Source organism: Clavelina lepadiformis, chromosome 4 (genome assembly GCF_947623445.1).
Source record: "Clavelina lepadiformis chromosome 4, kaClaLepa1.1, whole genome shotgun sequence".
Lineage (NCBI taxonomy): Eukaryota > Metazoa > Chordata > Ascidiacea > Aplousobranchia > Clavelinidae > Clavelina > Clavelina lepadiformis.
In genome coordinates, this window is record NC_135243.1 from 20,414,414 (window position 1) to 20,429,651 (window position 15,238).

A 15,238-nucleotide genomic window follows, 5' to 3' on the forward strand; every position below is an offset into this window, starting at 1 on the left:
ATTTGATGAATGTATTTATCGCCGTAAATTTTCTAAACCTCAATTTGACAAACACGAATACAAGTTTGTGGAAGCAATAGCAATGCAATTACATAGCTTATATTTCTGGACAGATATACAAATGCACAAGTAAGGTTCAAGCATTCAGGGGTTATTATGACTTAAAGGCCATTACTGACCCTAATTTTAGAGGGAGTTCCAACGTTTGGCATGACATAGCACATTTTAAGATAATTGCTTCAGAAATATGTGTAACCTTTATCAGCTAGTTACATAGAATCCATGCAAAGTTTGCAATTTGCCCAAAATTTGGCATAACATGTTTGACAATTGACTTGCGTGTGCACACGGAATTTTAGTAGGATTTGGTAGGTTCGCCACCCTGTCCACTAGGTCAGCGCTTCCCAAACTGGGGGTCGCGACCCCGCAAGGGGTTGCGTAGCGAACTTCACGGGTCGCAGAGCGTATACCAATTTTACACGAAGTAGGCTACTGCTTATACTATTGTTGCAATTGTGCAAAATATATCATCCTAAACTGAATTCAATCGAATCGTCTTTTGACAAGGAGGTATACGGACGCTCAAATTCTTCTTTCCGGGTCATGTTATAGCCTACATGTGCTCTGTCGCATGTTATTTGCCAATAAAATAATCGAAGTGACTATTTCCTGTAGAAATGTAGATCTCGCCGCCTGTTGTTGAAGACAGGCGGTTAAGTTAGCGTTAAAGAGAATGGGTACATGCAAAAAGTTGATTTTAGCTATTTAAGGTTTTATTGCAATTAGATATAGGTTAGAAGGTAGATTTAGGTTAGGTTTAGGTTGCAACGTTATTAAATTTAAGTTAGGTTAAGAAGAAGTTGTAAAAACTAGCTTCTAACACACGATTTTTTCCTGGTTAAATAGTGACATACTACAATAATATGAAGTCAGCCGCAGTGGTCTAACAGGAACAGCTCAACAATACATAGCGTAATGTCTTTCGTTGAGCCAGGACCGGACCCGACTTTAGTCTTCAAGTTTCTGCAAAACGTGAAGTGGTGACGTGACAATTTGAGTAGTTTGGATCTAGCATGTACAAATACATCTTGTGCTCGCACAAGTCCATGCATGGTTGTGCGCTTCTGCACTACCTCTACATAGGCTAGTACTTCGCACCAGTTTTGTTCTTTAATGTAGGTGTGGTACAGTCATTGTATCTACATTTATCCTAGCATTCAATCCGTTCCCGGGCACTAGGTCTAGTTGGAAGTTTGGCATCTGCACGCTGGAGGTTCATTAACGTGCGCAACGAGTTCATTTATCTTCACTCCTATTTATAATAAACAAACAAAAAAGGTGGTTGTTTGAATGCCAATTTATAATAAATGAACAAAGAATTGAGGCTTTGGTGCACGTCATCATGCCAGAGTTTGCATTTTTGCACGCACAATTTCTTGTCGAAAACTACCGTACTTTCCAGTCAGATTCACGGGAATGCAGAGGCAAGCTGTACGTTTTTCAAAGTATTAGTATGTATCCATGCACCTGAGAGCCTCATTATTGCTCTCAACCTCGCTACAGAAACGAGACCACAGTCCCTGGGGTGGTGTTTCTTTTGCTGGGATTTCGTTTTCACCTTGCATATGATGTAGCACGACCTTAACGTTTCCTTGGGTGCATGTTAATGAAAAATTTATATTGGCTTTCGTTTTTGTGTCTTTTGTTGTTTGAATTCAACATGTTTGAGTTTGGTGGCCATGCTTTCATCATTGTAGCACAACTGCAATTAACTTCTTGCATGTTTTAAGCTGTCAGACTTCTCCTCACAGCCAATGATGAGAAATAAACGATGCGATATATAATGCAGCTTGCAGCCGTTGCTTGATACTCAGTGGCACTACCATTGCAATGCCTTCAGGCCAGTGGTTTCCAACCTGGAGTCCACGAATTGGGCACAGGGGATTGGCAAGTTATGCTTTAATTCCTTACAAATAGCTTAGTAAGTAACAAGTTTGAATTTAGGGTACGCGAGAAAGGAATTAACCCAGCTGGGAGTTCGCTAGTATAGTAGTAAAAGATTAGAAATCACTGACTTTACTGACTTAAGTAAAGTGTTAATAATGCTGGCTCTTGTTAAATGGTCCTGGTGATCAGCTCCAAATTCTGGTAATATGATATCAAAAGTGAAAACCATAAAAGTGTGTGTGTTTATCTGAAATTGTAGAAAGGCTAGCTTGCTAACTGGACCTCGCTTATTGGATAATGAAGATTCATCTCCGATTTCCTAGTCATGGAAAGACTTTGCTCAGTTCAATGATAAAGGTTATGATACCAATTACCATACCGAAATACATTATGAAAATTTAGTATAATATACATTGAAAATCTTGGACCGTGCACTTAGCAAACATTCTAATCTTATAAATACAGTCTATATTGTGCTACCTATAATTGTATAGTCTAAATGATTGTTTATTTCAGCTTTACATAGGTTTTAACCTACGTATATTCAAAAGTAAACGTCATATGTTTATACATAATTGCCAATTACCAAAGAAAATCCTGCTTGAATAGCCTAAAAAGTTATGACAAGTCACAAATCTGATTCTGATGATGAAGACTTCGATTCGTGGCAAGGTCAACTGCAAGGTTCTCGGTAAACTCGAGTCATCCTGTTTGGATGTCACATCTTATAAGTTTTAATCTAATTCCAACTCATTTCAATTTTTGCTTGCTCAATATCAGTAGTTTTCAAACAGCAATGAAAACTTTGAAGACATACAAACAGCTGAACAAATGATTCAATATTATGGACTATTTTGAGTAATTTAATCACATTTTAGATTGTTGATTGTAAATCGAGTCAATTACGAAAAGATCAAGGCTGCACTACTTACTGTGGGTGTTATCGACAACGATGACAATGAAGAAATTTCCAACCGTTTTGAATTGAGCAACGCTGGAATGAGACTGAGTAAGTGCAGTCGTCGCGGTAGAATTTCTCGGCAAACACCTTTTTTACCACCATTTGACCTTTTTACCATGTTGGACGTTTACCCTGCATAGTGTTTATCTTGCTTTCTCTTTCAGATCGTATGGTGGATATATTGATGAGAAAAGGTAAAGACAACTACGACAAGTTCATGGAAGTTATTGGCTATTATTATGCTGATATTTATAAGCAGATCAAAGGATGTGATCCTGCCCCACCAAAATTGCCAGGTTCTCGCATATTCTCAGTGAACTACTGAAAGAAATTTTTGTATAATTGGACAAGGTTTCTCTTGTATTTCAGCTGTAGCTTTATATTTTTTGCTTTAGTTGTTCGAATTACTGCTTATACCATATATGTATAATTTCTGTTCATATTAGATTTGATAAGAATCGATGTGGACAATCATAACAACAGCTCTGGGGACATCGTTGAGCTCTTACTGGAAGCGCTAGATAGGATGAAACAGGAAAATTTTGATACAAAACAACGTCTACGCAGGAGTAACAACGTATATGATGATATTTCGCGAGAAGCAGAACGACTCCAAAAGAGGGTCGATGAACTAACACAGAGGTAGGCTTTAATTCCATGCTGATCCTGTATATAGGAAAAAAACGAAATCATGTGTATACTATGTCTATGTGTTTTTATCTTGGAACTGAATTTCAGTTACTGGAAGTTACTACGTGTGTATATATTATGGTTACCACTAAGGCAGTGCTTCTCAACCTTTTTTTGCGGCGACCCAAATATTAAACGTAAATTAATAGCGATGCTGAGGCGACCCAATTTTTTTACCCAAAAATTGGGTATTTACAAATATTTAGCCTTGATTCGAACGTAGCTAATCTAAAGTTTCACAGCAAATAATCATCACCATGCTTCTTCACTTGTGTTTCCGCAACAATGCACTATGACGTAAACTAACAGTCAATATGCAGTGAATAGAGTAAGGTACCCAGTTATCGAACGGCTTTGTGGACTAGTTTAATTGGCGACGGCGACCCAAACCAACCAAATAGCGACCCAAAAGTGAGTCGCGGCCCAGGGGTTGAGAAGCACTGCACTAAGGCATAATAGTCATCAAATATAAGGATAAACTGGTGAAAAACAGAACTTTATTTTCTGCCGATGTTTGTTAACCCATTTCGGTTAACTTCATCGAGGCAATTTATCATCATTATTCATCATCACTTCATTCAAAGTAATATTGTGTTTTTCGGGACGGCAATAATGTTTTATTGGTTTCCCACGAGATTTCCCAATCATCACATTGGCTACCACTTTCATTTGCCGAAAACAGCAATCGTTTTTTGTGTATCTTCTTCTTGTTAACACCATATAGGCATAAAAAATGTTCTTCCATGAATATGTTGAAGTTTTTATTCAACAATAGAAACCTGATGAAAGTATAATATGTATTTATAGACCAGGAATTTAATTTGTGCTATACGGTCTTTTTATACAAATGTAATTCATTAATTATTATTAGTCCCTTAGCACAATGTCAATGTCTGCACCTTGAAACAGCAACAACGTATAACAGTATTTCTATAAACTGTTGCTTAATGTTTAAAATCCTATTTATTATTTTCCAAAAACACTTAAAATTCGAGTTGCTGCCAAATATACTCGCATTCCACCAGCATGCAAATATTTGTCTGTTAGTTTTTATGTTCTTTTCATTAACATTGTATGCTAAGCAGGTACAACTGCTATGTTATACACAGATTGAAAATGTGTCCCATCAATTGCATAAAATCCATGTCGATTTGATGGGAGACTAAACAGCAAGTGGTTTTAGTTATAAAACTGCGTTTCAAGGCAAACAGTTTTTCATCAATGTTAACACACTTTCAGGTTTTTTAATTTTTTTAAGACACAGCATATTAGCAGACTCAATTTAAGAACAGATACTGCAGAGTGCAGACCCAAGGTTTATAAGTTTTTGCCACAGGAAATCAATTTTTTTTACATCTCTCCGCTAACGTTTTTGACTAAAACAAGCTAGTAGCACCACACTTGTCCACATCCTGAAAATGAACAGATGGCATTATCAGTCTCGATATTTTTTCAGTAAATACACGAAAGGGAAATTATTGATTTACTTGGCTTGAGCAAAACATGCTTATCTGGTCGTGTTCTTGCATTAATGAAATGACCGGAGAATTTTTAAAACTCATAATTTCCACGAATCCTCACATACATGAAATAACGATGTTCATCGTTTTGGTAAAGGTTGAGTTTTTGTGTTACTAGGCACGAAGTTTTTTTGTATCCTATTTGTTATTTACTTTTAGTCATGTATTTGGCTTGTTGCCAGGGTTTGGGCGATTACGTCAACCAAGTAATTCAGTAAGTAATCGAGTAAACGTTCACATAAATGGTTTTATTCAATTTGTTATCGGCCTTTTTAGAATGTTGTAACGAATAAATTGAATAATGATTAAATATATAATTGATTTTTTTGAGATATTGATCAGTTAATTTGAATAAACTATATGTTTTGGACGATTAAGTCGATTACTTTTCAAACACTTTCCAGAGTTTGGATGGTTACATCTAGAATGTTAATCGAACAACCAATCCAGGAAAGCGACATTTTAGACTCCAAAATAACAAATAAAATTGTTACGTTAGCTTCGAAATAACATGAAATGTATTTAAATAAGTTTTGACTACGGCAGGTTTTATATATATCACACCTAGAAAAGCTTGCAAAACATATTGTAGGATGTAGATAAATGTCTGTAAATTAAACCCAGTGTAATAGTTTTATCATTACAACTCACAGTTATGCAGCATGCGACGCACGTTGTTCCACATTTACATTATTATGATGCGTTAATAGCATTGTTCGCTACAATGAAAGATGCTTGATTGACCATGCAGTCTGTAAAGTGTTGAAAAACAACCATCTAATATTGACCACGCAGAACTGCCAAGTAGTTAATGATTAAATTCAATTCTACGTGGGATAGAATTTAATCGTTATGTATGGCTGGAAAATCGATTACCATTTGTATTCACAGCAAACTTATTATATTACAAATAAATTGAGTTTTTTCACTCTCGTATCCTAAAATAATCAACCATTTACTAACGGTGAATCCTGAATTTATTCGAATAAAATTCGATTGCCGATAAAATGCTAAATATAATCGATTACGAAGAACAATTATGATTACCCCAACCTTGCTTGTTGCTCCGAAAATAAATAACATAAATCTACAAAAATAATTTCCTGGGGTCTTAGAAGGTATCATACGGTTTACGTAATTACTGCAACAGATGTCTTTTGTGAATGTACAACTCTAGTATAAACTTTTCCTTTACTGCTGTACAACGTCCGTATATATTGTAGAATGGTATTGGTATACATATACATCATACGTAGAAACATTTGGGGAACTTGGGCATGAATGTTTATGTTTCCGATAAACCCCAATTTATACTACAAACATGTAAAATTCTTCATTAATTTTTGTTTGATTTGCATTGAAGTCTCATTCCTTTATTGAAAAAAACATAGGAAGGTTACTTATTGCAACATAGTCATCTACTCAGATATCACCATCAATTTGAAATGTGCTTTAAAACAGATTTTCATGCGTTTCAAAAAAAATCCCGCCGGTATGCGAGCTTAACCATTTAATTTGCATTTTTGCATCATTGTGTAGAATTAAACTCATCATTTTTATAAATTGTTGGCATTGGGCATGAATAATGGTCATTATGGAGTAAACATATCGCATGTAATAAACAATTCTGTAAACTTTCTAGGGTGACACGATACGAAAATGTCGACAATGAAATGGATACATTGCGCAAGGAGGTGGATCGACTGAAATCAGAAAACTTGAGCGTTTGTATGAGACTCATTGAGTCCAACGAAGAGAGCTCGAAGTTACGAAAAATAAACATGTCGCTGGAAAATGAAAATGACAAAACAAGGGCGGATTTGCAAAAAGTACTTGTTTTCAGAATCTGTCGCATCCACTACACTCCGCTTGGCAACAGTTTTAATTTGTTTGTTTTTTATTTCAGATGGAAAGTTGCGTTAAGCTTGAGAGAACACAGTCAGTTCGCTTGAGACGTCAACTTCAAACTGGTCCAAGCGATCGTGACATGATTGATATGAAACGAGAAATTGATGAACTTCGATTTAAGTTGACACAAGCCAATCAGCAACAGGTTTAAATTTGACCAATCACTATACTACTTCATTGCGTCATCTGTTATAGTGGTCGGTTTGTTTCTCTGTGATCAATTCAATCACTCTAATTTTTATTCGATTAATTCTGATTAACTGGTTGAATTAACAAGGGGTAAAACAGACATTTAAATCATTGTTATTCATTTAAATACTGATTAATTATTATTGAACAATATTCAATGAATGGTTAGCTTGCAGATAGAAGGGAATATCTTTTGTAAAAAATATCGTTAGGGCCAACTATAATCTTCTATTTTTACTTTTTAATGATAACATAGACACCTTATTGATATTAAAACCTCCATCAATTTTACCAGGCATCACCGACTCCGATTGGCGTTGATTTTCGAATCCAAATCCTGCAAAGAGATAAAGAAGAGGCTCTTGAGATGTACGGAGAAACATTGCACGGCCTCAACAAACTGAGAGAAGACTGCGCCAATGCAGAGAAGCAAAGGGATGAGGTGTTTGCTCATTGACTGTCTCTTACGGCTGTGATTTTGATTCAAATTTTTTCCATGTTTTGTCCTTGTCAAAAATTCTGAACCTTATCGAATTAATTTATTGTCATCAGTCAGTAAGAACAGTTCTTGGCATATAATGTCAATGATACAGCTAGTTAAATCGTTTATACCAACATCATTTGCTCTTTTCACCATCATTTTGTATTTTTTTTTATCATATGGAAACCCCAAAACATGTGTTTTTTGTGCACTTTTTAGTATCTTGCCGAGAAAGAGCAGCTTGAATTAGAATGCTCCATGTTGCGAAATGACTGCAACATATATCGGAATCGAAGGGACTCGGTTTGGCAGCAATTGCAAGAAGTGGAAAAAGAGAGAGAGATGGTTGGTGATGATGACTTTTTATTTGATTTTTATTTATTTTATTTTTGATTTATTTAGTTTTATTTATTTATTTTTGTTTGTTGTTCTGACACAAGTATTTAGTTTGTTTGACAAATGGAAATTTGTTTCTTTAAATTCCAAATGATTTTTTTCAGATCATAAAAGAACGCAATGATGCCCAGTTATTTGCAAGGGACTGCATGCAAGAAAAGGCGCGCTATCGAGCACAGATCCGTGAGCTGGAAGAAAAGTATGATAAGATATCTCGGGATTTATTAGATCGTGAAAAAGAACTTGCACAGCATCGGGCCGCCATGAGGTCATTACCAAATTTATCGGTAATATATTTTTTCTTTTTACCTGTTGTTTGTTAAACTGCACAGACACTAGTATGTGACCATATCACCAGCAAACAACGAATTAATTCTATATTATTTGTTAAATTCTTCATGCCTCAAAATAGCTATTAATTTGCCTTTATTTTCATACTGGGATTGCATTTTTGAATTTTTTTCATTTTCGAAGTACCGTTATAAAAAACAAAGCACACGCTGATTCTCTTCGGATTATATTTATTTTAAGTTTAGTCTTTAAAGCAAATGTCCAAAGCGTTATGTCCAATTACTGGAAAACAAAAACTTAGTTGATGCATTTTTTTCTGAGTCACAGCAATGAAAATGGGTAATTAATCATTACTATGTTGTTGGTGCACGCTCACACAGTGTATATATACAGTGTATGCCAAACATGAGATAAAATGTCCTTTAACTTGGAAAATTTTTCTTTCGATAGCTTCTCATATTTCATACTAATGCCATGGTATAGTATATATTATTTGTACTTTTAATAATATTAAGGACATGACGTGGAAACATCCTTCCGGAAGTTCTTCGAACCAAACCAGCAGTAAGTTGCTACGTGTCATTAGTTAACGTTATTTTCGAGGAATATTTGTAGGTTGAATTCTTCCATTTAATGTTTTCAGTAAAGTCTGAATATTCTGACTCAACTCCTGAATGCAATGCTGTGAGTATCCCCAAAATAATTTAATATAAATGGAAGTCATTCTAGTGTATAATGTAACGGCAAGTGTTGAATTGAATTGCCCTTTACAAGTATATACACTTGTAGACGGAACTTACGTCATGATAATCTTACAGAATTGGTATTTAAGAACAGCTGCTTAGAAATGTTTGTAATACGCTAAACTGAATTTTTTCTACTTACCATGTGTAAATTTTATTAGATCCTAAATTTTGTTATCACTGGTAAATGGTAGATAAACAAAATTATGATTAATATTTAATATCAGTTCAACTAATTATAAACTAACTTCTTCATAGCACGAAGAATCTAAGGTTTGTAAAGGTCGATATCGTCTATATAACACAAAGAATTATGACAAGGTAAAATAATTGTAATATTTCCCTATGTTAGCTGAACTGTTTGTTGATAGACTAGGATCAATCAACATATCAGTTGCAATCGACCATTTTAGGTTGAATGCACACTTTTTTATATTGTTTAGTGTTTACACGTTATCAAATTTGCTTTTGAATAGCATGCAAAGAAATCTCCCTTCATAACCCTGCATTTTGTTGAGGAAAACCAACATAGGCCTATGTTGTATTATTCAAGTATACTTGATATGTCTGTAATCAAATAGTTTTACAATTTATGACTTGTATAGCACTGATATGTCCCACCTTTTTTGTTATTGGATCATTTTGATGCATCCATTTAAAAATTAGCTTGCAAGCTGAATATTATAGTGTTAGTGACCCCCTCTCTGGACCAATAAGAAAAGTGCAAATATAAAGGTTGGCGAAACAATCCTTCACCAATTCGATGCACGGCAATGATGTCTTTTTGCATTTAGTATGCTAGCAAATCAAACACGTCACTCAACATGTCAATTGCTGATTGTGATGGACATAAAAATGTTTTTCCTGAGATTCCATTAGCTAATGACTATGGCCCTCAGGACTCAATCAGTATAACGCCGTGGGCTAATGGGGTAAGGACAATCTAATTGAAATTATGTTAAAAAGTTTTTTTTTTAAATTTTTTGACGGGCATATGGTAAGCCCTTACATTTATCTAAATACAGTGGTGATAAAAAGTGTACAGTTCATACACCCATGACTAATGTATTGTCTTACTAAATGTAGCAGAGACGCACTGGCATACGCATAAAACATGGGAAGTTGAAAAACAGTGAAGACATGAGTGAGGTGTCTGCTATCTCCACTTCGAATGATGATCTCACCAAAACAGACAAACTTTAGACTTTATAATCTCATCGGGGTATTTATTTTATGCGTCATCGTTTTTGTATGTAGCTTGTTGGCTTTTTTCAATTTTGCTCGTAGACGTTGTCACTGTGCTTAGATTATTTTGTGAAAACCAAACTAAACTTAACTAGTATGTTTTGAGACTTTGGACTAAAGTGATGCATCATGTTAAAAACGCTACAGTTACCTAACCAAAGTTTTTTGTTTTCCCTTTTCATTTGAGTAACTCAGATATTTTCTAAAAATGCATTAATTTTGCACTGCATAAGTAAAATGTTTATTTCTTCAAAAATACCCTGAGATTAAATTATCCATTCCCTCTCTTGTTTCAATTTTAATGGAAACTGGAGCACACTCTCATTTCAATTATTTTCCAGTTATGAACTTTAGTAAAAATGTAGTAATTGCTTGCTGTAATGTGCTTCCATAAATATGTCAAGCAAAAGTACTTCAAACATATCTGATGCCTTCTTCTTTTCTAACTTTCTGCTTGTTGTTTTGCCAAACACTTTGCCACTATTTTCTTTGTACATGTCTTCAATGCAGTGCACCAAATGGTGGACTTCCAAAACGATAGCTGATAATTTGTTTTTTGTTGCTAACTCAGCTTGGTGTGTGTTTGCTTTCGTTTCATTCCTTTTTTGAAATAATTTGACGATGTGGAGTTTTGATCTAATTTTGTCCAGTAAGCTGTACTAATATTTTGTTGAATATGCGATGAATAGACTACAACGCTTATGTTAACAGAGGTATGTTGTTGGAATTGTGAATGATGGGTTTCATCAAATCCAATGATTGTAATTATTCCATTTTTCTATCAATTCTTTTACTTCTTTGTTCCTTAATCTATGATTTATTCGTCTGTTTTAAATACTGCTGCCGCTTTCAATTAACGTTGTATGTTGCTGCAAATCTCTGATTTTGTCAACTGCTATATATAAATAAACAAGAAAAAATGTCTGAACATTTAATGGTTTTAAAACAATGGCACAGTGTAGGGTAAAAAAGCGTTCTATAAAAACAGAATCTTGACACTGCACTAAGCTCAGCAATAGAATATCTACCAGCTGAAAAAAAACTACAAAATCTATATGAACGACCAACAATTTACACAAAACATTTGGCACAAAAGAATGAAATAACGGTATCAGTGCATAGTAACACACAGTGGCGTTACTTCGACTAATTGAGGAATGTTGATGTTAAAAGAAAACTAAATGGCTACATATCAAGCAGTTAACAGTTTTACAGAGTGGCTAGGTACATCCTACCTAAACATATTGCTGCTTCGGCCAAGTGAGCGCTGTATTAAACCTAAAAAAATTTAAACTGAGAGTTTTGTGCACCACTTCTTGGTTCAGTAAACCAACTGTGCCACAGTTCATCTTTGAAAAGGGTTAGGTAACCACTGTCAAGTTGATCTATCTTCAATCTGTGTTCTTATCTGGTCTTGACTGAGACGACTCGAAATATTTTCTACTGTCATTATATTTACTGAGTGAGATGGTGGGGATGGAAAAGATCTTCGAAATCGTGACGTTCTGAAGTCCAGGGCACTTTGGGGTCGCTGTGGAGACCTCGGAGGAGTTGGAGTTTTGAAAAAAGAACTATTGGTTGAAGAAGCCTGCAATTCCAAGAAACAATAATTTAGAAAGAGGTTTAGAATTGTCATTTGACGATTGCATACAATTAATGCCATTATGACGTAACACTTGAATACTAATAATTTGTAAATGAAATTACTGCAGCAACCAACAAAATCTTTACCTGTTGATATGATGGTGAAGGACTTTTTGGGCCATCAAACTTACAACGTTGACTAATATCTGGGGTGTTTTGGTTCAAGCTTTCATTTGAATTAAACTTCAGGGAGTTAAATGAATCACTCCCAGCTACTTTTTCAAAATTAAAGTTTGATCTTTCGGCTTTAATTGGCCTTCTAGTTCCACCTGCGGTAGAAGGTCGTGGCTTACTTCTGATGTCATCAATTCCATGATTTAAGAGCGACATCACCGGCAGTGGAGTTTTTCGTCTGTTACGAAGAGCCTGAATGGGATTACCACATATTGGATCACCAAATGTAAGCACGCTTGAATCGTCATGAATTTTACCACTTTCAGACCCAGATGAGTCTGGCCGAGATTTTTGAACAGTGGGATTCTTTTCGGGTAGTAAACTTGATGATCGTCCGGTCGGCGCAGCTGTTGCTGGCCGAGGTACATTAAATCGCCGCAATGGATTCATCGAAAATGAAGATGGAAGTTCAGAGGAAAATAAATCATCTGTTTCTTCACTCACACTATTACTGCTGTCAGTGAAGTTTAAATCGATTTTAGGTGTCGCGTCACTCTCTATAATAAGTCCTTCCTTAATTGCACTTGTAATCATGTCCATGTCCTCTTGAGAGTGGGACGACATGGAAGTTGCAGGCCGGACACTCTCAACCGCTGTTGAACTGGAACTCTCGTCATCTAGCTGCATTAACTGCGGCACTTTTCCCAAGATGAACTCTCGATATGAACAGCTTCTCTCAATCTGTTTCCGAAAGTTATGACAGACTGGATTCCCAGAAAGTGTTAAAGTTGTTAGCGATGTCATTATGGATAAATAATCAATTTGTTCCACATCGGCAATCTTATTACCCTCCACATCAAGGACTTCAAGCGAGTCTAGAAAACTAACCGGACTTACGTCCTCAATATTATTATAAGCTATGTATAGTTCTTGTAAACATTGCATTGATGTGATGCCGTCGATATCATTAAGGCCACAACGGGACATCCACAAAATCTTCAGACACCCAAATGAAGTACCAACGTCACGAACGGTTGGGATTATACTGTCGCTCAATCGCAGCTCCAGTAAATTTGGAAGGTACTGGCCGAAATTACCAAGAGTAGTTTCTGAAGTATCGATTGTCATTTCAAGGGTCTGTACATTTGTCAAGTCATCCTCACCAGATAATTCTTGCAATTTATTTGGTGAGAGGAAATCATTAACCATTAATTCCGTTTCCTCAAACACAATCGGTTCTGGATTAACATGATTATCATTTATACCATTCATCCAATCTGAGGACATTTTTACTGTATCAGCAATTCAACTCATTAGGGATGTGCATCCATCTTAGTCAAGAGTCTAATGTACATGGTGATTCAGTGACTGATAGATATGGTAACTTTCGCCAAGGACTTAAATACTGAATCAGCTACTACTTCTGGAAAATGTAAAAATTCAGTTTATAGTACTACATGTATATTAGGCCTTGTAAAGAGTGTAACATATACCCTGTCAGTCCAGGTGATAAATTGGGTCTAGTATACAAGTGCACAAACAGATGACATCACAATTTGAATAGCTGGGGTCTAGTATATAAAGGCATACTGTGGTTGTGCACTTGTATACTCGACCCAAAAAATCCACTCGCTGCAAAATGCATCTGGTGAACCCCAATTTTATCCATCCTGCCGGTCACCCTTTTCTTAAATTACAAGCATTCTATGCTTTAGATTGTAAAGATTTCACTCAGATGAGTTGCATATGAATTCCTTTACGTGATAAAAATAATTGAAAGTATGTTGCCTAGTTCTTATTTACAGTGCTTTGAATCCTACGCACTGGACTTGTCCAATATGACTACTAGATAGTCAGTGGTCAGTGAAGAATGTGAAATAGAATGGGTAACAGTTTGCACGTAATCTGTAGCACGTTACACGGGCTAATTTTGTTTGGCATGTTAAGTAAAGTTTAAAATATTCAACTAGAAGTAAATACAAACTGAATTATTACATTCAAACACGCCGCAGATACCATGCAAACTCTTACGCATTTTACGTTGCATGCTCTGCCGACCATGTATTGTGACTTCGTATCGAACTAGTCCAGTACATAGGATTCAAACCACTATAAAATAAGAACCAGGCAACATAATTTCAAAATTTTTTTTATCACGTAAAGGAATTCATATGCAACCCACCTGAATAAAACCTTTAAAATCCAATGGCCTGAACGTTTGTAATTTAAAAAAGAATCAAAGTGGGTTAAAATTTTCCATTGTTAAGTATAAGCGATCGAAAAAATCTTACGACCCAGACAGTCACTCGGAAAGGGTCTAAATTACACAGTAACGTTCATATAGGCTAGCACAGCTAGCAGAATGATACCGTACCGTATACCGGGAAATGGGCTGTGTTAAGGTCACGAAACCTACACAAGTAAAACTTTAAACAGCAATTTTATACCAAAAATAAAATTAAGTAAATCATTTTAAATCGTGTTGCATCGTGGTGTCATTGCAAAGCCCAACTGAAATACAGTACCATACCCCACACTTTTGTGATTATAGCATTTTGCCAACAAAAATTTGTTGCTAACAATCGTACGCTATAAGATCAAAGGTCAAGCTGTGCGTTACTTTTATATTTTTAGGAGGGAATTAATTTTTTCGGCAAAGAGATTAAACTTAAATTAGTCTTATTGTATGTAAAAACAATAAAGTCTTTCGTGCTTAAAAATAAAATGATATGCAAGTTTATTTTTAATGTGTTTAAAACATAATGATCGGTTTGTGAACCAAATCTTTATCTTCGATCTTTTTAAACTTAAGTATTTTTCCACGACTTGAAATAAAAAGTAAGTGATAATTTCCCCATGCTCGTACTTTGCCTACTAATGGTTATAATAGGATATTAATTATTCTTTGTCTTAATCTTGTTTATCACCATAGCCGTTGTGTTTTGAATAAAAATAATTTGATTGAGAATCCTACGAAGAGTTATGAAACACCAACAAACAATTTCATTTTCCACATAATTTTGTAACGGAAAGGAAGTGTATGGCACCTGAATTAGAAAGGTTGACCCACTCCACTACAATAATTATTTGTTGAAATGTTTATTGCGGG

At 35.3% G+C, this 15,238-nt stretch overlaps 2 protein-coding genes across 4 annotated transcripts; one reads left to right on the top strand and one right to left on the bottom strand.

The window, feature by feature from the left end:
• The first annotated feature begins 2,446 nt into the window (after positions 1 to 2,446).
• LOC143452844 (caspase recruitment domain-containing protein 11-like) lies at positions 2,447 to 11,299 on the top strand. Of its 3 annotated transcripts, none has more exons than XM_076953976.1 (14): positions 2,447 to 2,638; positions 2,826 to 2,956; positions 3,073 to 3,204; positions 3,355 to 3,550; positions 6,761 to 6,947; positions 7,025 to 7,171; positions 7,511 to 7,657; positions 7,916 to 8,041; positions 8,197 to 8,379; positions 8,899 to 8,947; positions 9,027 to 9,067; positions 9,385 to 9,447; positions 9,921 to 10,058; positions 10,213 to 11,299. In XM_076953976.1, exons 1-14 carry the CDS (start codon positions 2,568 to 2,570, stop codon positions 10,327 to 10,329), a joined length of 1,728 nt encoding a protein of 575 aa, XP_076810091.1. In that variant the 5' UTR covers positions 2,447 to 2,567; the 3' UTR covers positions 10,330 to 11,299. The 3 variants fall into 3 exon arrangements, with proteins under 3 accessions (XP_076810091.1, XP_076810092.1, XP_076810093.1); XM_076953977.1 differs by having other exon boundaries at positions 10,216 to 11,299; XM_076953978.1 differs by lacking the exon at positions 9,385 to 9,447.
• Positions 11,289 to 13,838, bottom strand: LOC143452845 (leucine-rich repeat-containing protein 56-like). The gene is made up of 2 exons (XM_076953979.1): positions 12,103 to 13,838; positions 11,289 to 11,959 (listed from the first exon to the last, which is right to left on the bottom strand). Exons 1-2 carry the CDS (start codon positions 13,414 to 13,416, stop codon positions 11,747 to 11,749), a joined length of 1,527 nt encoding a protein of 508 aa, XP_076810094.1. The 5' UTR covers positions 13,417 to 13,838; the 3' UTR covers positions 11,289 to 11,746.
• Between the last annotated feature and the right edge of the window lie 1,400 nt (positions 13,839 to 15,238).

Excerpts from the sequence above, each read along its gene's own strand:
- LOC143452844 (XM_076953976.1), top strand. The coding sequence starts at position 2,568 with ATGACAAGTCACAAATCTGATTCTGATGATGAAGACTTCGATTCGTGG. Across the intron at positions 7,172-7,510 it reads CACAAGCCAATCAGCAACAG|GCATCACCGACTCCGATTGG; the intron begins GTTTAAATTTGA and ends CAATTTTACCAG. Across the intron at positions 8,380-8,898 it reads GGTCATTACCAAATTTATCG|GACATGACGTGGAAACATCC; the intron begins GTAATATATTTT and ends AATAATATTAAG.
- LOC143452845 (XM_076953979.1), bottom strand. The coding sequence starts at position 13,416 with ATGTCCTCAGATTGGATGAATGGTATAAATGATAATCATGTTAATCCA. Across the intron at positions 11,960-12,102 it reads CTTCACCATCATATCAACAG|GCTTCTTCAACCAATAGTTC; the intron begins GTAAAGATTTTG and ends TTGGAATTGCAG.